Source organism: Trachypithecus francoisi, unplaced genomic scaffold, assembly GCF_009764315.1.
Source record: "Trachypithecus francoisi isolate TF-2019V2 unplaced genomic scaffold, Tfra_2.0 Lachesis_group15, whole genome shotgun sequence".
NCBI classification, from domain to species: domain Eukaryota; kingdom Metazoa; phylum Chordata; class Mammalia; order Primates; family Cercopithecidae; genus Trachypithecus; species Trachypithecus francoisi.
The window spans coordinates 32,622,542-32,648,815 of record NW_022681460.1 but is presented as its reverse complement, the minus strand read 5'-3'; the positions used below and the strand labels follow the sequence as shown (position 1 = coordinate 32,648,815).

At 47.6% G+C, this 26,274-nt stretch overlaps 1 protein-coding gene and 1 pseudogene across 1 annotated transcript in view; one reads left to right on the top strand and one right to left on the bottom strand.

The window, feature by feature from the left end:
* The window catches only part of GABRR2 (gamma-aminobutyric acid type A receptor subunit rho2), a 71,527-nt gene that overhangs the window by 22,271 nt on the left and 22,982 nt on the right, over window positions 1-26,274 (top strand). Inside the window, exon 3 of the mRNA XM_033234591.1 lies at window positions 6,367-6,473. Coding sequence (XP_033090482.1) covers window positions 6,367-6,473 — 107 coding nt within the window. The remainder of the gene's footprint in view (window positions 1-6,366; window positions 6,474-26,274) is intronic.
* On the bottom strand, window positions 2,834-4,432 carry LOC117097076 (annotated as a pseudogene).

Genomic DNA, 26,274 nt, shown 5'->3' with positions numbered 1-26,274 from the left:
CAAACTCCTGGGCTCAAGCCATTCTCCCGCCTGGGCCTTCCAAAGTGGTAGGAATACAGCTGTGAACCACTGCACTTGGCCAAGAAATTAAAAAAAAAATCATGATCTCCCACTACTCAACACAATCATTTTCTTTTTTTTTTTCTCATCACAAATTTATTTATTTATTTATATTTATTTACTTACCCTGGGTGAGATTCTCATTTTTTAAATTTCTATTTTAGGCTCAGGGGTATATACACAGACTTGGTATAGAGGTAAACCCATGTCACAGGGGTTTGTTGTACAGATTATTTTGACCCCCAGGTACTAAGCCCTGTACTCAATATTGTTTCTGATCCTCTCCCTCCTCCCACCCTCCACACTCAAGCAGGCCCCGGCGTCTTTTGTTCCCCTCTTTGTGTCCATGTGTTTTCATCACTTAGCTCCCACTCAGAAGTAAGAATACATGTGGTATTTGATTTTCGGTTCCTGTGTTAGTTTGCTTAGAATAATTTCCTTCCAGTTCCATCCATGTTCCAGCTAAAGGACATAATCTCATGTTTGTGTGTGTGTGTGTGTGTGTGTGTGTGTGTGTGAGAGAGAGACAGGGTCTTTGTCACCTAGGCTGGAAAGCAGTGGCATGATCATGGCTCACTGCAGCCCTGACCTCCCCCCTGGGCTCAAGTGATTCTCCTAACTCAGCCTCCCAAGTAGCTGGGTGTGGCACCATGTTGCTCAGGCTGGCCTTGAACTCCTGGGCTCAAATGATCTGCCTGCCTTGACCTCCCAAAGTGCTGGGATTACAGGTGTGAGCCACCACACCCAGCAGATCAAATTCTTTTTTATGGCTGCAGAGTATTTCATGGTGTATGTGTATTACATTTTTTTTCTTTTTTTTTTTTTTCTGGAGACAGAGTCTTACTCTCTCACCCAGACTGGAGTGCAATGGCACAATTTTAGCACACTGCAACCTCCACCTCTCAGGTTCAAGTGATTCTCATGCCTCAGCCTCCTGTGTAGCTGGGATTACAGACGTACGCTACCATGCCCAGCTAATTTCTGTAGTTTTAGTAGAGACAGGGTTTTGCCATGTTGGCCAGGCTAGTTTTGAACTCCTGGCCTGTGATCCACCTGCCTTGACCTCCCAAAGTGCAGGGATTACAGGTGTGAGCCACCATGCCTGGCCATACCACATTGTCTTTATTCAATCTGTCACTGATGAGCATTTAGGTTGATTCCATGTCTTTGCTATTGTGAATATTGCAATGAACATGCATGTGTCTTTATGGGAAAACAACTTATATTCCTTTAGTTATATATCCAGTAATGGGATTGCTGGGTAGAATGCTAGTTCTGTTTTTAGCTTTTTGAGGAATCACAACACTGCTTGCCACAATGGTTGAACTAATTTATATTCCCACCAACAGTGTATAAACATTCTCTTTTTCTCTGCAACCTCACCAGAATCTGTTATTTTTTGACTTTTTAATAATAGTGATTCTGACTGGTGTGAGATGGTATCTCATTGTGGTTTTGATTTGCACTTCTCTAATGATCAGTGTTATTGAGCATTTTTTCATATGCTTTTTGGCCGAGTGTATATGTCTTCTTTTGAAAAGCACCTGTTCATGTCCTTTGTCCACTTTTTTTCTTTTTGAGATGGAGTCTCGCTCTCATCTAGGTTGGAGTACAGTGGCACGATCTTGGCTCACTGCAATCTCTGCCTCCCAGGTTCAAGTGATTCTTGTGTCTCAGCATCCCAAATAGCTGGGATTACAGGCACACACCACCACACCCAGCTAACTTTTGTTTAGTAGAGACAGGGTTTCACCATGTTGGCCAGGCTGGTCTTGAACTCCTGACATCAAGTGATCCGCCTGCCTCATCCACTCAAAGTGATTCTCCTGCCTCAGGCTCTCAAAGTGCTGGAATTACAGGCATGAGCCACTGTGCCCACTTTTTGCCCACTATTTAATGTGGTTTGTTTTTTCTTGTAAATTTAAGTTCCTTATAGATGCTGGATATTAGATCTTTGTCAGATGCATAGCTTGCAAATATTTTCTCCCATTCTGTAGGGTGTCTATTTACTACGTTGATACTTTATTTTGTTGTGCAGAAGCTCTTAAGAAGATCCCATTTGTCAATTTTTGGTTTTGCCGCAGTTGCTTTTGGTGTCTTCATCATGAAATGTTTCCCACTTCCTATGTCCAGAATGGTATTGCCTAGGTTGTCTTCCAGGGTTTTTATAGTTTTGAGTTTTATACTTCAGTATTTAATCTATCTTGAGTTGATTTTTGTATATGGTGTAAAAACCAGGTCCAATTTCAATCTTCTGCATCTGGTTAGCCAGTTCTCATAACACCATGTATTGAATGAGGAGTCCTTGCCTTATTGCTTATTTTTGTTGGCTTTGCATAAGATCAGATGGCTGTGGTGTGTAGCCTTATTTGTGGGCTCTCTATTCTGTTCCTTTGGTCTATGTGCCTGTTTTTGTACCAGTACCATGCTGTTTGGGTTACCATAGCCTTGCAGTATTGTTTGAAGTCAGGTAATGTGATGCCTACAGCTTTGGTTTTTGTTTGTTTGTTTGTTTTCCCCTTAAGATTGCTTTGGCTATTCGGGCTTTTTGATTCCGTATGAATTTTTAAATTGTTTTTCTAGTTCTGTGAAGAATATCATTGGTAGTTTGATAGAAATAGCATTGAATCTATAAATAGTTTTAGGCAGTATGGCCGTTTTAATGATATTGAGTCTTCCTATCCATGAGCATGAAACGTATTTTCATTTCTTTGTGTCATGTCTGATTTTCTTTTTATCTAACAGCAATAGATTTATTAAGTATCCCTGAAAATATAAACACAAATCAGTAAAAAACAAATCCATAAAATGTCAGGCCTGGAGCTGCAATAAGACAGAGACAGGAGCAACACACACGTGGTCTAGGTGGGGAGGATGGGTGTAAATACAGCAGGAGGGTGGCAAGGGAGCCCTATGGTGAGTGACAAGCTGGTGGGGGAAACCTGGGGACGCTGTCCACAGCAAGATGGCTCTGGAGGTCAGACACTGCTGGCCTTGGCCCCGGCTGCCACCTGCCCCTCACTCCAGCTGCAAACAGCTTCCCTTGGGGCCCTGGGCCTCCAACTCCTCCTCCTCATCTTCAAACATCTCACCCTCCTAGGTGGTGGCGTCCTGGTACTGCTGGTACTCGGATACCAGGTCATTCATGTTGCTCTCGGCCTCGGTGATCTCCATCTCATCCATGCCCTCGCTCATATACCAGTGTAGGAAGACCTTGCCCCGGAACATGGCCATGAACTGCTCCAAGATGCTTGAGCAGTTCCTGGATGCCTGTGCTATTGCCGATGAGGGTGGAGGACATCTTGAGGTTGGGGGGCGGGATGTCGCACACGTCCACCTTCATGTCGCTGGGGATCCACTCACGAAGTAGCTGTTGTTCTTGCTCTGGATGGATAACATCTGCTCATCTACCTCCTTCATGGACACGCGGTGCCGGAACATGGTGGCCACTGTCAGGTAGCAGCCGTGGCGCCGGTCGCAGGCAGTCATCATGTTCTTGGTGTCAAACATCTGCTGGATGAGCTCGGACACGGTCAGGGCCCGGTACTGCTGGCTGCCCGGGCTTCATGCCGGGCATGAAGAAGTGCAGGTGGGGGAAGGGCACCATGCTCACCACCAGCTTGTGCAGGTCCTCGTTGAGCTGGCCCGGGAAGCGCAAGGAGGTGGTGATCCTGCTCATGGTGGCCAACACCAGGTGGCAGAGGTCCCCATAGGTGGGCGTGGCCAGCCTGAGGGTGTGGACGCAGATGTCATAGAGAACCTCCTTATCTATGTGGTAGGTCTCACCTGTATTCTCCACCAGCTGGTGGATGGACAGCGTGGGGTTGTAGGGCTCCACCACCGTGTCTGACACCTTGGGCAAGGGAACTACGCTGAAGGTGTTCATGATGCGGTCTGGATATTCCTCATGCACCTTGCTGATGAGTAGCGTGCCCATGCCCGAGGCTGTGCCCTCAGCCAGCGAGTGGGTCAGCTAGAAACCCTACAGACAGTTGTAGTTCTCACATTCCTTCCGCACATCCAGGACGGAATCCACCAACTCCGCACCCTCCATGTAGTGACCCCTGGCCCAGTTGTTGCCGGCCCTACTCTGACCAAAGATGAAATTGTCAGGCCTGAAAAAATGTCCAAAAGGCCCTGAGCAGACACTGTCCATGGCCCCGGGCTCCAGGTCGACCAGAATGGCCCAAGGCACATACTTGTGAGAAGAGGCCTTGTTGTAGTAGACGGTGATCCGCTCCAGCTGCAAGTCCGAGTCCCCCACGTAGTTGCCGCTGGGGTCTATGCCATGCTCGTCACTGATGACTTCCCAGAACTTGGCCCCGATCTAGTAGCCGCACTGGCCGCCCTGAATGTGCATGATCTCCCTCATGCTGGGCGCGTCTGGCACGTGGCTGCAGACCGGCAGGGGGGCTGGGCTGGCTGCTGTCATCTCTGATTTCTTTGAGTGGTGTTTTGCAGTTCTCATTGTAGAGCTCTTTCACCTCCCTGGTTAGCTGTATTCCTAGGCATTTTATTCTTTTTGTGGCAATCATGAATGGGATTTCATCTCTGATTTGGCTCTAGGCTTGACCATTGTTGATGTGTAGGAATGCTAGTGATTTTTTACATTGGTTTTGTATCCCAAAACTTTGCTGAAGTTATCAGCTGAAGGAGTTTTTGGGCCAAAACTGTGAGGTTTTCTAGATATAGAATCACACCATCTGCAAATAAGGATAGTTTGACTTCCTCTCTTCCTATTTGGATGCCCTTCATTTTGTTCTGTTTCTTGACTGCCCTGGTCAGGACTTACAATACTATGTTGAATAGGAGTGGTGAGAGAGGACACGCTTGTCTTGTGCTGGTTTTCAAGGGGAATGTTTCCAGCATTTGCCCATCTAGTATGATGTTGGCTATGGGTTTGTCACAGATGTCTCTTACTATTTTGAAGTATGTTTCTTTAATACCTAGTTTATTGAGAGTTTTTAATATGAAGGAGTGTTGAACTTTATCAAAAGCCTTTTGTGCATCCATTGAGATAATAATGTGGCTTTGTCTTTAGTTTTATGTGATGAATCACATTTATTGATTTGCATATGTTAAACCAACCTTGCATCCTGGGGTTGAAGCTTACTTGATTGTGGTGGATTCACTTTTTGATGGGCTGCTGGATTCGGTTTGCAAATATTTTGTTGAGGATTGTTTGCCTCAATGTTCATCAACGATAGTGGCCTAAAGCTTTCTTTTTTTTGTTGTGTCTCTGCCAGGTTTTGGTATCAGGATGATGCTGGCCTCATAGAGTGAACTGGGGAGGAGTCCTGCCTCCTCAATTTTTTGGAATAGTTTTAGTAGGAATGGTACCAGCTCCTCTTTGTACATTTGGTAGAATTTGGCTGTGAATACATCAGGTCCTGGGTTTTTTTTTCTTTGTCATCTGGTAGAATTTGGCTGTTTTTTTTTTTGGTTGGTAGGCTATTCATTATTGATTCAACTTCGGAGCTCATTATTGGTCTATTCAGGGAATCAATTTCTTCCTGGTTCAATATTTGGTGTGGGATACGTATGTGTTCAGGAATTTATCCATCTCTTCTAGGTTTTCTAGTTTGTGTACATAGAGTTGTTCATGGTAGTCTCTGATGGTTATTTGTATTTCTGTGGGGTCAGTGGTAACATCCCCTTTGTCATTTTTTTTTTGCAACAGAGTCTCACTCTATCGCCCAGGTGGCACAATCTCCACTCACTGCAACCTCCACCTCCTTGGTTCAAGTGATTCTTGTGTCCTAGCCTCCCCAGTAGCTGGGACTACAGGTGCGTGCCACCATGCCCAGCTAATTTTTGTATTTTTAGTAGAGATGGGGTTTCACCTTGTTGGCTAGGCTGGTCTCAAACTCCTGACCTCAAACAATCCACCCACCTCAGTTTCCCAAAGTGCTGGGATTACAGGGTGAGCCTCTGCACCCAGCTCCCTTTGTCATTTCCAATTGTGTTTATTTTGATCTTCTCTCTTTTCTTCTTTATTAGTCTAGCTAGCAGCCAATCCAACCATTTTTATCCAATTATAGCCTTTACCAAAGGTAGACTGCTGTCCTGCCCAGGAGGGCATCCACTTTCGGAAGGCTCTGGAAGAACCTGATCCTCAGGTCAGTCCACCTGTGAGGATCTGGGGTGTGCGTGGAGGGTCCTTCAGCCCTCCTCCTCCCCTGGGCCAAGAAGGAGAATGGAGAAAAGGTGCCTAACAGGTAGATCTTGCAGGGAGTAATCGCCCAAATCATCTCACTCAATGCATTGATGAGCCGATGGAAAATAGTTTCTTGCTTGTCTTTGCAGTCACTTATATAAGAAGAACCTTGATGTGACCAAGATCCGGAAGGGAAAGCCTCAGCAACTTCTCAGAGTAGACGAGCACGACTTCAGCATGAGGCCTGCCTTCGGAGGTAGGAATGTCCATCCTTTGTGCCAGGTGGGATGTTGGCCCCAGGAATGTGAGGTGCTGCCCTCTCTGGCTCCCTCTGGCACAGCCTTTCCTCAGACGCTGCAATTTTCCCACTCAGGTAAACCCGACTCCACTTCCTGAGTCCCTAATTTTCCCAAGGAGAAAAGAGCAGGAAGTGGTGGAGAGGGCCGTTGACTAAAGAGGGCCCGCCAGTGACTAAGCCATTTACATTCACAAAGGAGATGGGCCCTGCGGCTGCCAACTTTTTTGTCCTACAAAAATAAGAGCAGGCAAAGGAATCAGGACACAAAATAGCTCCTCTGTCATTTTTATAGAGGAAGAGGCCCATGAAGGCAGAGGTGCCCAGGATCCTCAAAAGCCCTAGCATGGCCCTGCCTCTGCACTATTCTGGCGCATGGGTGTGTGTCCGGGTGAGGGTGGAATTCCAAACAAGGCATTGTAACTTTGTGGCCATGACTAGCTGGGAGTTTACTGTTTTGATGGAGTCACCTGTTTTCCAAAGCAGCAACAACAGCTTAACTTATTACAAAGACTCCTCGCACACCTGCCCCCAAAGGTGCTCTGCTACTCTTGGGGTCAGGGAGGGGAGGCATGGCCAGTGACTGTCCTTCCCAGGAACTAGAGAAATGCTATGGAGAAGGGGGACAATGTCTTAGTCAGTTCCGGCTTTCACACAAAACGCCATAGGCTGGGCGGCTTAGAGACAATGGAAACGTATTTCTCATGGTTCCAGAGGCCGGAAGTAAGATCAAAGTGCCGGCAGGTTCCATGTGTGGTGAGGTCCCACTTTCTGTTCATAGACGGTGCCTTCTCACTGTAACCTCACATAGTGGGTGGGGCAAGGCAGTTCTCTGGGGCCTTTTGTTTTCCTTTGAGACAGAATCTCCCTCTGTCGCCCAGGCTGGAGTGCAGTGGCACTGTCTCCTCTGCTCACTGCAAGCTCTGCCTCCCGGGTTCATGCCATTCTCCTGCCTCAGCCTCCCAAGTAGCTGGGACTACAGGCGCCCACCACCACGCCCAGCTAATTTTTTTGTATTTTTAGTAGAGACAGGTTTCACCACGTTAGCCAGGATGGTCTCGATCTTCTGATCTCGTGATCCGACCGCCTCGGCCTCCCAAAGTGCTGGATTATAGGCACGAGCCACTGCGCCCAGCCTGGGGCCTTTTTTATAAGAGCACTAATCCCACTGGTGAGGGCTCCACCCTTAGGATCTCATCACCTTCCAAAGGGCCTACTTCCTAGTACCATCCCATTGCGGGTTAGGATTGTAACATACGCATTTGGCAGGGACATAAACATTCAGGCCGTAGCAGTTGGGAAAGGAGTCAGTCATCTGCTCTGACTAGGCAGAGTGGGGTAAGAGTAGCAGAATGTATGAGATCCCTGGGCCAACTTTTCTCTCCTCTTGGGGAAACTGAGGCCCCAAGAATTTCAGATGAACCTTGGCCAAGACAGACCCAGGCGGGCTGGCTTTCCTTTCTCCCTTTTCTCTGCCCTTGATCCTCTAGTAGGTCCCATCGTTCTGGGGCAGTAAAAAAGGAGCGGCGGTGACCCCAGGCAGGTCACCAATCCTTTGAGCCTCCATTTGTTTGTTTATAAAATGGGGAGAGTAATCCCCACGTATGGGGTTCTTTTCCAGATTAAACATGATAATGTATGTAAAGCCCCTGACAGACATTTGTTCCTGTCCCCTCTGAAAAACCCAGCTGTCAGATCTTCCTCTTGTGTGACTGTTAAGGGATTAAGAAATTAATTTATCCCAGAGGCCTATGCATTTTAAAAGGCCTCAAAGCCTCCCACTAAATTCCCTGAGCTCTGACACCTGCTAAGCAGAAGGAGAAAAGCAGGTGGCAGATTACAGGCCTGTCACTCATCTCCTTCCCAACCGCAACCTGATTGACGCCCACGGAAGGTCAAGAAGAGGCCACAATATTTCTGGTAGCTCTTGGGTTTCCTCAGGGGTTTGTCATGGGCAAGCCTGCCAAGGAATTTTACAAAAATAAAGTTATACTAATAAGCAGCTTTAAAATAGCTGCATCTGCTCCAGGAAGTCTGAGCAAGTCGTCCCCAAAAGCGGGAAGCTCCACTTTTCTTACCCAGCAACAGTTGCGAGTACAGAGGGGTACAGTGGCTAGGAATCGTAATAACCGACAATAACATGCATGACAACTACCACTTTTTTTTTTTTTTGAGACAGAGTTTCACTTTGTCGCCTAGGCTGGAGTGCAGTGGCACATTCTCAGCTCACTGCAACCTCTGCCTCCCAGGTTCAAGCGATTCTCCTCCCTCAGCCTCCTGAATAGCTGGGATTGCAGGCATGCGCCACCATGCCTGGCTAATTTTTTTGTATTTTTAGTAGAGAAAGGGTTTCACTGTGTTGGCCAGGCTGGTCTTGAACTCCTGACCTCAAGTGATCCACCTGCCTCAGCCTCCCACACCCAGACACACACACATGTGCCAAAATAGTGCAGAGGCAGGGCCATGCTAGGACTTTTGAGGATCCTGGGCACCTCTGCCTTCATGGGCCTCTTCCTCTATAAAAATGACAGAGGATCTATTTTGTGTCCTGATTAAGTAGTGTGCCCTGGTTAGAACCTCCAGGGGCACAGGGTTTCTCCTCCTTTTGTTAGGAGAAATGCTGTAATTCTGATTTTTATTTATTTTATTTATTTGAGACAGGGTCTTGCTCTGTTGCCCAGTCTGGAGTGCAGTGGCAGGATTAGAGCTTATTGCAGCCTCAACTGTCCGGGCTCAGGTGATCCTTCCACCTCAGCCTCCTGAGTAGCTGGACCCAGGAAGTTGTATGCCTGTGGCCCACAACAAAATGTTTTTGCTTTATCTTAAGAAAAACAAAGTGCTGGGATTACAAGCATGTGCCACTGTGCCCAGCCACAACTACCACTTTCATAGTGAGTTTTTTTGTATGCCAGACACCATTCTAATCAAGGTACATATATATAATCTTATTTTAATCCTCTCATCAATTCTATGAAGTAGATACTATTATTGTACCCAGATGAGGAAACTGAGGCACAGATAGGTGAAGTAAATGTCCCAGGTCAGCAGAGATTGGACCCCCCCCCCAGCTGGGTCCCTTTCTTGTCTCCTACTTGCATGTCTCAAGGCAGAGCTGACATACCCATTAGGTGGCATAAGCACACTGCCTGGGGCCCACAACAAAATGTTTTTGCTTTATCTTAAAATAAGAAAAACAAACTGTTAAGCAGAAGTTGTTTTAATATATACTATTAATATGTTCGTCATTAAACTAACACAATCGTAAAATATTTTTTTTGATTTTTTTTTTATAGAGGAAGAGGCCCATGAAGTAAAAGTGCCCAGGGTCCTCAAAAGTCATAATGTGGCCGTGCCTCAGTGTGGTCTTTTGTGGGTGTGCACTGGGTGTGGGTGCTATTCCGAACAACATGGTGTACCTTTTTACCCAAGTCTGGTGATGCTATCAGGAGCCTGGGCCATCACCTGGTCAGTACCTTCAGTATGTAGAAGAAGAGCCTGGGGTCCCAGGAGTTGGGTGATGGCCACAGAACAGCCAGAAGCAGAACTTAGGTTTTTTTTTTTTTTTTGAGACAGAGTCTCGCTCTGTTGCCCAGGCTGGAGTGCAGTGGCCGGATCTCAGCTCACTGCAAGCTCTGCCTCCCGGGTTTACACCATTCTCCTGCCTCAGCCTCCCGAGTAGCTGGGACTACAGGCGCCCGCCACCTCGCCCGGCTAGATTTTTGTATTTTTTTAGTAGAGACGGGGTTTCACGGTGTTAGCCAGGATGGTCTTGATCTCCTGACCTCGTGATCCGCCCGTCTCAGCCTCCCAAAGTGCTGGGATTACAGGCTTGAGCCACCGCGCCCGGCCCAGAACTTAGGTTTCTTTTGTGACATCAGCTGCAAAACTGAAAGCCTTATGAAAATGCTCCCACCAGGAGCTAGCTCTCAGGAATGGCAGATGAAATCCTGCCACGTTCCCAGAAACCCTGACTCTGAGCAGAATGCTGCAACACACCACAGTCCCCATCAGGCTGCTCCTTCCTCAAGCCAGTTCCAGGAGCAAAGTGGACTTCTTGAGGTTTGACCACTGCATCTTCTGGGCCCTTCTGCGGGGCCCTCCAGAGTGTGGAGGGTCAGGACGGCTCCCTGCCCCTGCCTGGGTAAGCTTCTGACCCTGGGCAGGGCTCTGACTTTGGGGGAGTTGCTAAGGAAAGAGGCATCACCTTCCATAGAAGTCAAGATCTCAGCCACACAGCATAGGTAGGGGCCACTCCTCCTTCCTTCTAGCCTCCTCCCCATGGCAGTTGGTCCTCTGGGCCCTTCTGATCTCCTGCAGGGCTTTCCTGGATGCCCAGATGTCACTTGGATGAAATGCGGGGAGGAGAGCACATAGTGAGGTACCAGGGCTCCCTGCCTCCATGAGCCCATAAATAAGACACCCAGAGTTCTGGCCAGTCAGGCAAGATGGGATGATTGCAGAAACAATGATCTTTATAACCTGTACCCTATGGGAGCATCTGAAGATGGCTTAGAGACAAGAAACCTTCCCTGCAGGTGCTCCTGGGTGTCCCCATTTCACTCAGCGCCTCATGGGCAGGTCTCTGTGAGAAAGGAGGCTGCACAGACAGCACATAGGTGACTCTGTGCAGGTGATAGAAGGTGTCTCATTCCCTGGAAGCAGCCCCTGACAGGCTTCTAGTTAGAAGTAGAAACTGGGCCCAACCCACCCAAAGTGCGGGCCCAGCCTAACACCCTCTTCCAGTAGCACGCACCACACTAAGCAGATAATTTGAGCAATGATGTCCCTCAATAGCCTCAATACTGTTGTGGACTACATCCTCATTCCCATCTTATTTCTCTAAGTGGGGCTTCCTGTGGAATGGTGTTTAAAAGTGGTTGATAGAGGCTGGGTGTGGTGGCTCACGCCTGTAATCCCAGCTCTTTAGGGGGTTGAGGTGGGTGGATCACTTGAGGCTAGGAGTTTGAGACCAACCTGGCCAAAATGGTGAAAACCCATCTCTATTAAAAATACAAAAATTAGCCTAGTGTGGTGGCACACGCCTGTAGTCCCAGCTACTTGCATGGCTGAGGCATGAGAATTGCTTGAACTCAGGAGGTGGAGGTTGCAGTGAGCCAAGATTGCACCACTGGGCTCAATTGCTCCAGCCTGGGCAACTGAGTGAGACTCTGGCTCAAAAACAACAACAACAAAAAGTTGTCATGCTCAGTCTATACCCCAGACCAATTAAATCAGAATCTCTGGGGGTGGGACTCAAACACCAAGTTTTTAAACAAAATATTTTTTAAAAAATTAAAAGTAGTTGATAGAGAAGAATCAGCTTAGGACTAGATACCCCTTGGGTGACCTTTTTAGTCTAGAAAGAGAAAAGATTAAAAATCTGTCAGCTTCCTAATAATCCCATGGATCAGTTGAAACAAAAATACCTTGTCTAAGCAACCAGCTGTTTGATTAGGTAGTGTGCCCTGGTTAGAACCTCCAGGGGCACAGGGTTTCTCCTCCTTTTGTTAGGAGAAATGCTGCAATTCTGATTTTATTTTATTTTATTTATTTGGACAGGGTCTTGCTCTGTTGCCCAGTCTGGAGTGCAGTGGCAGGATCAGAGCTTACTGCAGCCTCAACTGTCCAGGCTCAGGTGATCCTTCCACCTCAGCCTCCTGAGTAGCTGGGGCTACAGGCGTGCACCAACATGCCTGGCTAATTTCTTTACATTTTGTGTAGAGATAGGTTTTCACCATGTTGCCCAGGTTGGTCTCGAACTCCTGGGCTCAAGTGATCTGCCTGCCTTAAGAGCATGAGCCACTGTGCCCAGCCCTGATTTTCTTTTAAATTTCATTTTTAAAATTGTGGTGAAATACATAATATAAAATTGACCCTTTTGAGCATTTTTGAGTGTACAGTTCAGTGGCATTAAGTATATTCACATTGTCACACAGCTATCACCAGCATCCATCCCCAGAACTCTTTTCATCTTTCCAAACAGAAACTCTATATTCATTAAACGAGAATTCCCTATTTCTTTCTCATTCCTCCAGCCCCTGGCAACCACCATTCAACTTTCTGTCTCCATAATTGACTATCCTAACTACTTCATATAGGAATTATACTACTTTGGAGTGGCTTTTATGACTGGCATACTTCATCTAGCATAATGTCTTCAAGGTACATGTTGTAGCATGTGACAGAATTTCCTTTTTTTAAAGGCTGAATATTCCACTGGATATGTCTACCACATTTTGTGTATCCATTTATCTGTTGATTGACATTTGTGTTGTTTCTTCTTTTTGGCTATTGTGAATAGTGCTGCTATGAACATGGATGTGCAATTATCTGTTCAAAGCTCTACTTATGATTCTTTTGGAAACATACCCAGAAGTGGGATTGCTAGATTATATAGCAATAGATGAGCACACACATATATATATATATATATATATATTTTTTTTTTTTTTGAGAAACCACCATGCTGTTTTCCACAGTGGCTGCACCATTTTACACTTCCACCACCACAATGCTGATTTTTAATTCAAACTGCATAGATGGGAGGTACAGAAGGGATCTAGTGTCATCATGGAATCTTTTCAAATATATCCAAGGAGCTCATCAAAATGGCCAGAAAAAAATGGAGACAACAAAGGTCAGATTCTCCAACCAAAATGGTTTTGTTCATAAGACACATATGTATTTTTTGAGCTGCTCCTATGTGTTGGGCAGTCCTTGGCCCTATGGACCCAGTAGGGAGCAAGACAGACACAGTCCTTGGAGTTTATGCTTTAGTTGGAAGACCAGTTTAATGAAATCCTCATGTGGAGATGTCAAATTGTGAGGACCACTGGGAAGAAAAGGCTGGGGAGCTGTTGGGGTACACAGCGGGTTCTGATCAGGGCACAAGGGAAGGGCGGCCCTGGGGAAGAGCTGCCCTTGCCTGGGAAGTTCGTACTATTGGAACTGTTTTTACATTAAATTACTTTGCACAAAATGAAATATTGTTCTCAAGAAGCTGATGGTCTACTGGGGGGAAACAGATAAATGATGAAGTGCTATCAAGTATGACAGAAGTGATGTAGGGTGTCTCTACCGATGGAGTAGGAGAAAGGAGGGAATGGTCAGCTCTGCCCAGAGAGGAGATCACAGAAGCTTGCATCCAGGCGGTGACACTTGCAGTGAGTCTGGAAGGATACCCAGTGGGTGAGCACCAGCAGTGAGAAGGCAGGAAGAAGGATACACCCCGGAGCAGGAAGCAGTGCAGTGTCAGGGGGCAGGAGCAGGTCCACGTGGCTGGATTATGTCTAGTGTATGCGTGTGTAAACAGGAGGGAGTGCAGGGCAGGGGCATATCAAGAGAAGGCTGGAGCAAGGGGCAGCGCTGCTCTGGGAGGGCTTTGCTGAGTTCAGACTCTTGGCAGCACAGCCTAAGCTGAGGAGCAACAGGATGCGTCTTGGGCTTTAGGAAGCTTACTGTGGACCTGCATGGAGGAGGCTAGAGGGGCTGAGGATGGATGCAGGGCACGGGCTGGGCCCTTCAGGGATGCTCCAGGCTACAGCTGGTGAGGAGCTGAGCTAAGATCACAGAAAAAAGTGGAGGGACCTGAGAGATGCTACGGAGGGAAGAGAGCCAGGTCTTAGTATCCCACAGAATCAGAGGAACCTGGGGCACTTCCTGAGTGTGTGACCTGGGTGAGGCCATTCACTGAGATAGAGCACTGAGGAAAAGCAATGGCGAAAGGATAGAGTAACAGGAAGCAGTTGGCATGCTCCAAGGGGTCACTGAAGAGAGCCTAGTGAAGGTGCATTTACAGAGGCATGGGCAGGGTCAAGGGAAACTAGCAGCTGTGGCAAAACCTGAGAGCCTGCAAAGACTGTGGAGCCATTGTCAGGCTGGGCCTGAGCGTGAGAGGAGGACGCAGTTACCTGAGCCTGGAAAAGAGCTGTCGCTGTCAGAAAAAGCTGCCCGATGGGAGCTGTGGCCTTCAAAAGGAGGACACAGCCCGTAGCTGGGCCAACAGTGATGCAGGAGAAGCCATTCCCCTCATCTTCCTCCTTCCTTCCAATACCTCCTGCCTTCTGATACTGACTGGCACCTTCATTGGCAGAACAAAGCAGGAGGTGGAGGGCAAGGACCTGTTGTCAGTGGCAGCCTCAGACTCAGGCAAGAGGGGCCCTGCTCGGGCCACACACACGGCTCAGTGTCGAGTCTGTGGGGCCCAGGGGAGAATGCTCACCTACTGTTCCTGCCCTTCCCAGCCACGCTTGGGTACTGGGCCCCAGGATCACTGTCTACACAGCCCCAGCCTACCTCCAGGGCCTGTGCACGCCTCTTCTCCAGGCAAGCCCCCCGAGGGCACTGTTGCATTGCCTGTGCCAACCCCTGGTCCTGAGAGGTGGCCGGGGATGGCTGTTTCAAGGGGTGTGAATGGCTTAAATATGTGGACAGGGTGACCACATGCATGCACAGAGGTTCTTCCCTGTGCAGGGACCTGCTGTGGCAGGAAAAGAAGAAAGACAGCTCATGGGCTGGGCCCAGTCTCCCTGTGCTGCCACACACCAGCCTGTAATTCCGTGGAGTCTGCAAGTTCTGAAGCTGGGCTGAGCCATTCTCAGCTGATAGGAAGGAGTATTTGTCAAAACAGCAGGATGGGGGTATACATCATTTTACAGTTTGTTTTTAGAGACAGGGTCTCTAAAATGCTGATGGGCCTCATGGGAGGTGTTTGGGCCATGGAGCTCCACTTGGCACTGTTTTTTCTCTTGGCAGTAAGTCGAGTGAGTTCTCACTCTCAAGAGACTGGATTATTTCTCTCAGGAATGAAAGAGTTCCCATAAGAGAAGGTTGTTATAAGGCAAGGTTGTGCCTTGGTCCCTGCACACACCCACTTCCCCTTCTGCTTCTCTGCTGTGTTGTGACATGGCACGAGGCCCTTACCAGAAGCCAAACAGATGTGGGTGCCATGCTCTTGGACTTTCTGGCCACCAGAATCATGAGCTAAATATACTTCTTTTCTTTATTACCCAGCCTCAGGTATTCTGTTATAGCAACACAAAATGAACTAAGACAAAGCCCTTGTTGATTTTGCCCTCCTCCTCACCCTTCCCCTTCCAGATCCATCAAGTTATATCAATCCATCTGTCAGACTGTAATTCAGATCTGCCCCTTATTCCCCCGCTCTGGCGTGGCCCCCATCCCTTACACCCATGTTCTCCACATGATCTTGGCGGGTGAAGGAATCCTAGCTGCACCCTCTCTGACAAAATCTTATCCTTAGTATTTAATTTAAATCATAATTAATTCAAATTCAAATTAAATTCTCTCTTTAGGGAATGATAATGATAAAGTTGAAAATATTGCCATCCCCCAACACCATGGCCTTAATCTTCCAGCATCACCTCTGGCTCTGCCATATCTCCTAGGCAGGTTCACTTTCCAAACACCGCTTCCTCAGCACTGCTCCCTCTGAAGCTTCAGGGCTTCCCCTGTTCTATAGGATGCAACGCAGCTGGATCTCAACACCTCTCCTCAGCCTGGCCCACTGCCTCCTCTGCTCACTTCCTCTCTCCTCCCAGACAAAGCTTCTTCTCTCCTAGCATGCTCTCTGGCCCTGCACATCTGTGCTTCTTTCTGCCTGTGAGCATTTGTTCACAGCATCCCACTGCACAGTCTTGCTTCTTCTGATAGACTCACCATGCCTACAGCCCAGCTTAATCTCTTTCCTCTTACATGAAGCATCTCTCGGCTGTTTTGAACTCAGTATATGACTTTTTTCTTTGACATCATTGATTCATTCTTTCATTCACTTATTGATTAATTAGTTTGTTCACAGTGTGATTGAAAACATTAGCTGGGCATGGTGTCTTACACCTGTAATCCCAACACTTTGGGAGACTGAGGCGGGAGGATCGCTTGAAGCTGGAATTTGAAACCAGCCTGGGCAACACAGTGAGACCTGTGCTATTTACAAAAAAATAATTTTTAAAAATTAGCTGAGCTTGGTGGTGCACATCTGCAGTCCTAGCAACTTGGGAGGTTGAGGTGGGAGGATCACTTGAGCCCAGGAGTTCAAGACTTGCAGCGAGCTATCTGTACTCCAGCCTGGGCAACAGAGTAAGATGCTGTCTCTAAAAATAAAAATAAAAAGATATGGACACTGGGTTTCTGGTTACTTACTCCTGCATCATAAGCCACCCTAAGACAGTGACTTAAAGTAACAGGCATTTATTTATTTGCTCACAAATTGGATTGACTGGGCTCAGCTGTGCAGTTCTCACTGGGGCTGTCACACAGTTGTAGTCAGATGGTGGCAGCTGATGGGGTCCTCTCGAAGGTGTTTTCATGCTTGCGTCTGCTGCCTGGGCTGGGAAGACCGCAAAGCTGGGACTCCTCAGGCATCCTGGCATCATCCCCCCTGCTCTCTCTCACTGCTTTCCTCCTTTTCCATTCTCTGGTTCCCCGCTCTCTGATCCCCTCTAACCCTCTCTTTTTTGTCTCTGCCCCGCCCCCCATCCCAGTGCTTTTCCCCATTGGTCCTCCCCCCTCTGGTTTCTCTGTGATCTCCATGGCAGCTGAAGAGAAACCAGCATATGGAAGTTTGCAGCCATCATCATTCCTGCTAAATTCTGTTCATCAAATTGATTACCAAATTCCACCTAGGTTCAAGGGGAGGGGAACTAAACCTCTTCTCTTGCTAGGAGTGTTAAAGAATTTGCAGAGATGTTTGAAAACCATCACACGGAGGCAATACTACCCTGGAAAGTCCAAATCTCAGCTCTGTCTCTCAGTGTGTGGCCTCAGGCATGTTCTTGAGCCTCTCTGTTCCTTCATTGCCTCATAAAGTAGGGATAATAATAGTACCTCCTGCAGAGAGGGGTTCTAAGAATTAAGTGAGTAATGCGTGTGACATCTCTAGCACAATACATGGCATATAGGAAGTTCTCAGTAAACAATATTTGTATTTATTAAGAATGTTCTGCATAACACAGGGCAGTGATTAAGCGCAGGGCTCTGGACGTAGACCACTGGGGATCAGCTCATGGCTGTGCCTCCCTCTAGCTGGGGACTCAGTCACCTTCTAATCCTCAAGTCGTCACGTGTGGAATGGGGGCGATATCAGCACCCACCTTAGCCAGCCATTGTGAGAACGGACTCAGATGTCCCACTGGAAGCACTTAGTGCAGCCCGGCCAGCGCAGCCAGTGTGTGCAAGGCGGTGACCGCGATGGGGGTGCACGCAGCACTGCAAATCCTCCAGCCATAAACATGACAAAGACATGGGCCCTGCTCCTGAGGAGCCAGTGGCCTGTGCCTTCTTGACACAGCTCATGGCTCGCTGAGGACCTTAGGGCAAAGACTTGCACTGCTTCTTAGGTTTCCACCTGGTTGCTTCCCCAGCGGACTGTCTCCAATGTGGTGCTTTCTGAAGGAACTTTCTAGGGTCATTCTGTCACACAACTTTTACCTCGCTGACTACTTTAGCACCCAAGTGTGCTGCATTTGGAGTGCCCAGATTGTGAGCAGAGACCCTCGTACTCCCTTGACTCTCCTGGTGCTTTATTTTGTGGCCTCTTCCCTAGAGGAGGTTTGACCCCTGGACTTCCAAGTCATAGGAGCCTGGTCAGCAGGGTCCCCGTTGCCGCTCCTCCGGCCCCACCAAGGTTCACGGAGCTGACTCAGAGCAAGGGCACTGGCTCACTTTGGGGCAGCAGCCACTTTTCTGAGCTGCTTCTTGGACTCCCTGGCTCTGCCTCCCTGCCTTCCCCACACTGGGTGAGGTTAGTGTTTCACTGCTACAATTTAGGAGAAATGGGATGGGGTACAGGAGCTGGAGAGAAGCTGGCCTTCTGGGGTTCCCTCGGGCTTCTTCCCAGGGGCTTCTACCCTTGAAGGAGGGGATGCCTCTGACCCTTCCCTAGCTTCCCTCTGGAACACAAGCCCTAACCTGACACCATGACGCGCTCCTACTTGCTCCTTCCATTAAAATTAAACTTCCCTCCCTGCCCTGTGTCCCACACAGCCCCTCCTCTGCAGCTACCCACCCTCGTGGCAGTCTCCTTCCTCTGCCTGGTACTTAATGACCCCATCCGAGTGGAGGTGACCATCGCAGTCTCTATGCTTCTGAAGGACAGGGCTGCTGGGCAGTGGGGCAGGGCTGGGTCCCACTAGACAGGTCTGTCATAGTTTTTTTTTTCATTTTGTTTTCTGCTTTGAGGTATAATTAACAAGTAAAAATTGTATATATTTAAGGTACACAATTTGATGCCTTGATATGCATATATATTATAAAATCATCACCACAAAAATGCTAATAAATGTATCACCTCACATAGTTACCATTTTCCTTTGTGACGAGAATACTTAAGGTTTACCCTCTTAGCAAATCCCAACTACTCAATACAGTGTTGTTAATTACAGTCACATTGCTGTACATTGGATCACCAGAACTTACTCACCTGGCATAACTGAAACTTGTACACTTTAATCAGTATCTCCTCATTTTCTTCATCTTCCAGTCCCTGGCAACCACTGTTCTACTCTCTGCTTCTGTGAATTTGACTATTTTAGATTCCACATCTAAGTGTGATCATGCAATATTTAGATAGGCCAAATTTAAGAAATTGGCCAGATATTCCCTGGAGATCTCTTGTAGGCATTGCAAAACATTTAGGCAATAGGAGTTAAGTCAGAGATAGGCCCAGGAGGAAGACTGTCATTGGTTTTAGGGTGAGAGTTGGTTGTCTGGGGCGGCGGGTGGGGAGCTGAGTATCTGCAGAGAAGAGAAAGGGCCCAAGGCCCTTGAGAGGGAGAGGAGGAGTGGGGGGAGAGCTGTGTCACAGATACCCCAGAGGGAGGGAGTTTCCAGCAGGGCACACCACGGAGAGAAGTCAAAGAGGCCAAGGCCTAGGAAAAGTCTCTGCCACTCAGTAAGTGCAGTGGGGAAGGAGGAGGCACACCGGTGGGAGATACACACAGCTGGTCCAGATGGGATGGTGGAAGTCTGACAGCAAAAGGGAATCGGCCACCAGGACACAGCAAGTTGTATTCTCACTCCTGGATATCTCCTTCAAGGTCAGTAATCCAGGGGTTCTCAACTTGTGTGTGGATCAGCATCACCCACCAGGCTACCTTAAACCCAGACCCCTGAACACATCCCCACAGTGTCTGATTCATCGGGCCTTGAGGGTGGCTGAAGAATTTGCAGCTCTAAGTGCTTGGGTGATGGTGGTGCTGCTCTGGAGCGGGGAGCCACAGATGGAGGGCATCTCGCCCACCCCCACCCTCAATCGTATGCTCACACCTGGTGCTCATCACCTGTTTTGGAGCCAGCCCTCACCATGAGAAAAGTCAGGCCTATTTTTAAACTGAAACGTTCGATTACCCCCACCAAGGGAAAAAGAGTCATTGCCAACATTTCAAATTAACTCAAACTTTGCAAGAAGCCCTCGAGGAAAGGAACATGCAGGAAATGCAAAGTCAAGCCATATAACCCCAAGTAACAACAATTCCCCTGCACCAGCAATGCCAGGGCAGCTGGGCCCAGTCTGGCCACTCCCAGGCTGTCCCATGGGGAGAAGCCTAGGTGCTGCTGGGGACTGGATGTTTTCCACCCTCACAGAGGCAGGGCAGAAGGCACCTCTTTCCTCCAGAGCCCCTCTCCCTGTCTCAGGGAAGAAGAATGTCTGAAATGTTTCCCCACACAATGAAGCGTAGAGTCAGTGGAAAAGGGCAAGGCTGCTCACAGGCAAAACTGTTGTTTTCACAGAGGAGAGGGATACAGGGCTGTGTGCCTGGGAAGTCGGCTGTGGACAGGGAACTCTGAATGTTGTGCTGAGGTAGTCCATCAACATATTCTTTATAGTTTATGCAGGGGTAAACTGTTCCAGGCCTGTTCCAGCGTGCTCCCTAGTCCACCTCAGACACTCTCCTAAAAAATTTTTGGAAGGTACAACATTGTATTACTTTCCTCTAAGTTTTAGAACAATTTATCACAAACGTGGAGACAACACAAACAACACAGATGTATTATCTTACAGTTCTGTGGTTCAGAAGTCCAGAATGGGTCTCGCTGGGTTAGAAGCAAGGCGTCAGCAGGGCCGTGTTCCTGTCTGGAGGTTCTAGGCAGCATCCATTCTCTTGCACTTCCTGGGTTCTAGAGGCCGTCCACATTCTGTGGCTCCTGGCTCCCTTTCTCTGTGGTCAAAGCCAGCCACAGTGGGCTAAGTTGTTTAAACATGGCGTCACTCTGACCTCTTCTGCCTCTCTCTTCCACATTTAAGGATATTTGTGATTACATTGGGCCCGCCTGGGTACTTCAGGCTACTCTCCCCATTGTAAGGTCAGCTGATTTGCAACCTTAATTATCTGCACATGTTCTTAGTTCTCATTTGCCATGCAAACGCACACGTCCCCAGGTTCTGGTGGTGAGTATGTACAAATCTCTGGGGCATTATTCTGCCTACTACCAACATATATATGTAAAGTGCACAAGTCTTAAGTGTATAGCTTGAATTTTTACATATGTAAACAGTTACCCTTGAAAACACTATGCAGATGGAGATACAGAACTTTTCCAGTTCCCAGAAGGCCCCCTCACAGCCCCTCCCAAGGTACCCTTGGTACTTCCCAAGGGTAACCATTTTTCTGACCTCTGTCTCCATGAATTAGTTTTGCTTACTCTTGAACTTCATGTAAATGAAATCATGCAGCATGTGACCCTCTCTTGAAACAACCCCAACCATCTTTGGAGTGGTGGGACCATCAGAGAGTTTGCATCATTTTTGAGGGCCAATCTGTCTCTTTGAGGCTCCTATGTACACGAACTTGAGAGCCGTAATTATGGTGCTATTCGGAAAAAGTCTCTCTTCCACATGACTATCCTTCAAATAGCTGAAGACTGTTTTCCGAAAGTTTTTAATTTTTGCGACATCACTAATGCATGCCCTTCAACAGACTCTAATATAGTGTGATCGTGCACGTGCCCACCCTGCACACTTCTCTCTGGACCCGTGCTATTCACAGGCAGCTCCTGGTTCCAAACGCTGTTCCTCCTGGATGTACTTGGCTCATGCAGAGCCAGGGGAATCATCCCTTCTGTTTTTCTAGATGCCTATAAAAATCTTTTTCATGTCCTTCCAAAGCTATTTTATGCATATGAAATATGCATATATATCCTTCCCACCCCACTTTCTAGACGATTGTGCTATACGTACTCTTGTATAGCTATCCATGCTCTCGTTGTTATTGTACTATACATACCCTTCTGTCCATTTTGTTTTTTTTACTTAGCACTATATCTTGGGAGTCTATCAGCTCATAAACAACTTCATCATATTTTTAATGGTTGCTTATGATTCCATTGTATGGATCTATCACACTTTATTTGCCAAATGTCTTATTGAAGGACATTTAAATTGTTTCCACTATTTTGCTATCACAAGTCATATGTAAATATGTCATGTTTTCAATTTTGTGCATCTCTAATTTTGAAAATCATAGGATTCTCTAAATAGATATGGAAAAAGCTCTTGATAAAGAACACCTATTGATGATAAGAATCCTTGGCAAACTAAAATCTCCTTACAACAAGCAAAAAAAATTAAAATCCAGTAGAAAAGTGTGCAAAGAATAGAAACAGGCAATTCACAGAAGACGAAATCCTAGACCAGAAACATAAAACTGATCAGACTCATTGGTAATTAGAGAAATAAAAATGAAAACATTGAGAAAGAACTTTATACCCATCAGATAACTGAGCCTCAGAAAGCTGAATCATGACAAGTTGAATCATGAAAGTCTCTGGGCTTTGAGGAGTCCGTCCTCACTAGTGAGTGTGACCATGTGTGCAGCACACAGGGTGGGGTCAGCACCATAGTCACCAGTTCCAGGTGTCTACCTGAAGTCAAGAACACGGAGCTGCGCAGTATTGTGGGAATGGGAGGACTCTGGGAGGGGCTGGGGAAGTGAGGATCTGGAAGGGGGAGACTGGCTAGCAGACAACTCCACTCTCCACTTCGGTCCAAAGCCTGCTGAGCTGGGCAGGTTGACCTTGTGGGAAGCCCCACTTTGGGCTGCCTCTGTAGGCCTGGTGTTGGGCTTGGGCTGCTGTTGGATAGAAGGCCTTTCCAGGATCCCATCGCAGTTTACCTTGCCACACTTTCTCCCAAACAACAAACTTTTGCATGCCCTATGCTACTCCTATATATTTTGCTCCCAACTCCCCAAACACAGTCGCATCTTCATGTCATTTCACGGTGACAAGGATAACGGTGGATATTGAAGCAATGTGTCTTCATTGTCAGAAATCTCTAGTCTAAATAGCAATGAACTCTCATAGCAAGAGCCATGCCAATTAGTACATTGGGTTTTTTCACTGTGAAGATAAAATACCACTTCTGCCATCAAGGCAGAAATGTGAGATGGAATGCCTGGGTGCCTGAAGAGGAATTCCTAACGAACAGGAATAGGGCATGGCAAGCCCAACCCGGGGGCGCTGCAGGGGGAGAAGACAGATGGGTATGCATAGAGGTCAAATGCATGTATCCTTGTTTCCCCCTGGAGGGCAAGATTAGTGTGTGAGATAGCCCAAGAACTCTGTGGGTGTGGTGGAGGAGGGGGGCTGGTGGCTCACTGCCTGGGTCTTGCATGGGGAGGTCGCATGTGTGTGTGAGAGAGTGTCTATGTATGTGCGAGTGTGTGTGCAGTATGCAGTGTTTGCTGCTACACTGAGTAGGAGGAAGGAGTAGTGATGCAGTCGTGATGGAGGCAGGTGACTGGACTGAGGGGTTGAAGCTGAGTGACTGCCCCCACCAGGTCAGAGAGGGGCATGACAGCCTTCTGAAGTCCATGGGTGCTCAGTGTGCAGTAAGCAGAGGCAGGTTCTGAGATGGAGAGCACACCAACATAGGCTTCGGTCTGGACCCAGAGGCCCTGGCGTGAGAGGATTTCCCTGCTGGAGGCCAGAGGACCATGGATTTGCCAAAAGACAGAGGAGATTCATTGTACCTCAGCAGACACCAGTCCACACAAGCACTTAGTGGCAGAGACTAGCCAGTAAGCAAGGATTCAAGGGCCCCCTTTTTCCTCTGTGCCACAGGTCATCTATGGTGGGAGGAAATCTGAAACACTTTAAAACCTGGACTAGGCTCAGCATGGTAGCTCACGCCTGTAATCCCAGCACTTTGGGAGGCTGAGGCGGGCGGATCAGGAGGTCAGTAGATCGAGACCACGGTGAAACCCCGTCTCTACTAAAAATACAAAAAATTAGCTGGGCACGGTGGCGGGTGCCTGTAGTCCCAGCTACTCAGGAGGCTGAGGCAGGAGAATGGCGTGAACCCGGGAGGCGGAGCTTGCAGTGAGCTGAGATCCCGCCACTGCACTCCAGCCTGGGCTACAGAGTGAGACTCAGTCTCAAAAAAACGAAAACAAAATCAAACAACAAACCTGGACTACACTGAGCTGCTGTTCATTACAACTTTTCCACCCTTAACAGGCAAAAGGGCTTGTGAGAAGGATCAAAGAAACTACCTTTAAAAAAAGTGCACATCTGAGAAGTGTGGGGGAATGACCTACTTGCCACACTACACTTATGCTCATCACACAACCCGAAGTGCCCTTCTTCCTCCCGCTACCTGTTAGAAGTAACTAGTGCTTCGGCCGGGCACGGTGGCTCAAGCCTGTAATCCCAGCACTTTGGGAGGCCGAGAAGGGCGGATCACGAGGTCAGGAGATCGAGACCATCCTGGCTAACACGGTGAAACCCCGTCTCTACTAAAAATACAAAAAAACTAGCCGGGCGAGGTGGCGGGCGCCTGTAGTCCCAGCTACTCCGGAGGCTGAGGCAGGAGAATGGTGTAAACCCGGGGGGCGGAGCTTGCAGTGAGCTGAGATCCGGCCACTGCACTCTAGCCCGGGCGACAGAGCAAGACTCCGTCTCAAAAAAAAAAAAAAGAAGTAACTAGTGCTTCAAAGTCCAACCCAAATGCAGCCCGTTGGTGATACTTTCTCCAGTTCCTGTGGCCTAAATTCAGCAAAGCTGTCTCTTGTGTGAAATGTTCTCCAATGCCTTTCATTGGACTTCACTGATCCTTTCTCTGGATCATATTATGAATACCTCTTTTTCACTTCTGTGATGTGTCCTGAAACAGAGCCAGTTGCCCCTCTCCATGGATTTTAAGCTCCTGGAGGAAGGAACTGTGGCCTATGCATCTCCATATTGTGAACTGCGGTCCGCTTAGGGCTTGGTCTAGTGGACACAGTCAGGACAGGTATGAACCACTCAGTCAGTGCAGGCACGTGGACCCTAGGAAGCAATGACACATGGAAGGTCTTATTCAAATTCATCTCTGATATGGATCTATTTCTTGAAATATCGCGACACTTAAAATATCAGACAGAGAATTAGTGAAAAATCATTATTAGATATTTATTTTTGCTTAAATTCATTTTACAAGTTTGACAAAATTTCATCCTAGGGCGAAGCCTTGTGAGAGAGCCTGAAGAATTTACTGACCACAGCATTTCCTTGGGCAAATCCTTGCTGTATTCTTGTTTCACTGTAATGTGGCAAGTTCTCCTTGACTGACAAGCCAGAACTTTAGAAAAAGCTTGTAAAAAAATTCTCCATAATAACTGGGAGCATGCATTGCTGACAATGACCAACTTTTCTTCAAGTGTGGCTCACAGATTTTTCTGCTGCTGGCTTCCACCTTTTATTCCATGGCACAGGTTGGAATGCTCTATTTCCGCCCACTCTGCTGGAGCTGAGCAAAACTGCATTCATCCATGACAGCAGCTTTGGAGCCCAGGACCAGGAGACAGTTCAGGACCCTTGTTAGGGCCTGTAGAGTCTAGAGACAGTGGGCAATATGCTGGCATAGCAGGCAGCCCATCTTCGGTGCCTGTGATCTCCTCAGGAAATCGGATTTGCAGAGTGTGGCCCTCAGTGACATAGACACCAGTGCTAAGAGGTTGGCAGAGTCATTCCTTCCTGCAATGCGTATTCAGCCCCCTTCAGACCATACTGTCTGCTCTGTGAGTGCTAAGGGAAGTATATGAGAAGTAAGAGCCTCAGGCTCTTACATAGGCCATAATAATAATGACAATGTTAATGTAACTATGTGTGTGTGTGTGTGTGTGTGTGTGTATATTATTTTTTAGACTATGTCTTTATCATTCAGGCTGGAATACAGTGGCGCGATCTTGGCTCACTGCAACCTCCACTTCCCGTGTTCAAGTGATTCTCCTACCTCAGCCTCCAAGTAGCTGAGATTACAGGCATGCACCCCCACACCTGGCTGATGCTTTTATTTTTAGTAGAGATGGGATTTTGCCATGTTGGCCAGGCTAGTCTCGAACTCTTGGCTTCAGATGCCCCACCTGCCTCAGCCTCCCAATGTGCTGGGATTACAGGCGTAAGCCACCACGGCCAGACAATGTAACTATTTACAGAGAACATCTTATATGCCAAACGTTTCCATGGGCTTTACATGGATGAGCACATTTAATCCTAATGATAGCCTGATTACCATATGAAGTTGGTATAATTATTATACCTATTTTAGAGATGAGGAAAATGAGGGAAAGAGAAATTATGTATGTACAAAGTCACACTACTAAGAAATGATAGTGACAAAATTCAGATACAGGCAGTGTGTCAGTGGGGATTTTTTTTTTTTTTTAAATTTTTTACAGCTGGCATAGTGGCTCACACCTGTAATCCCAGTGTTTTGGGAGCCTGAGGAGGGAGGATCCCTTAAGGCCAGGAGTTCCAGGTTATA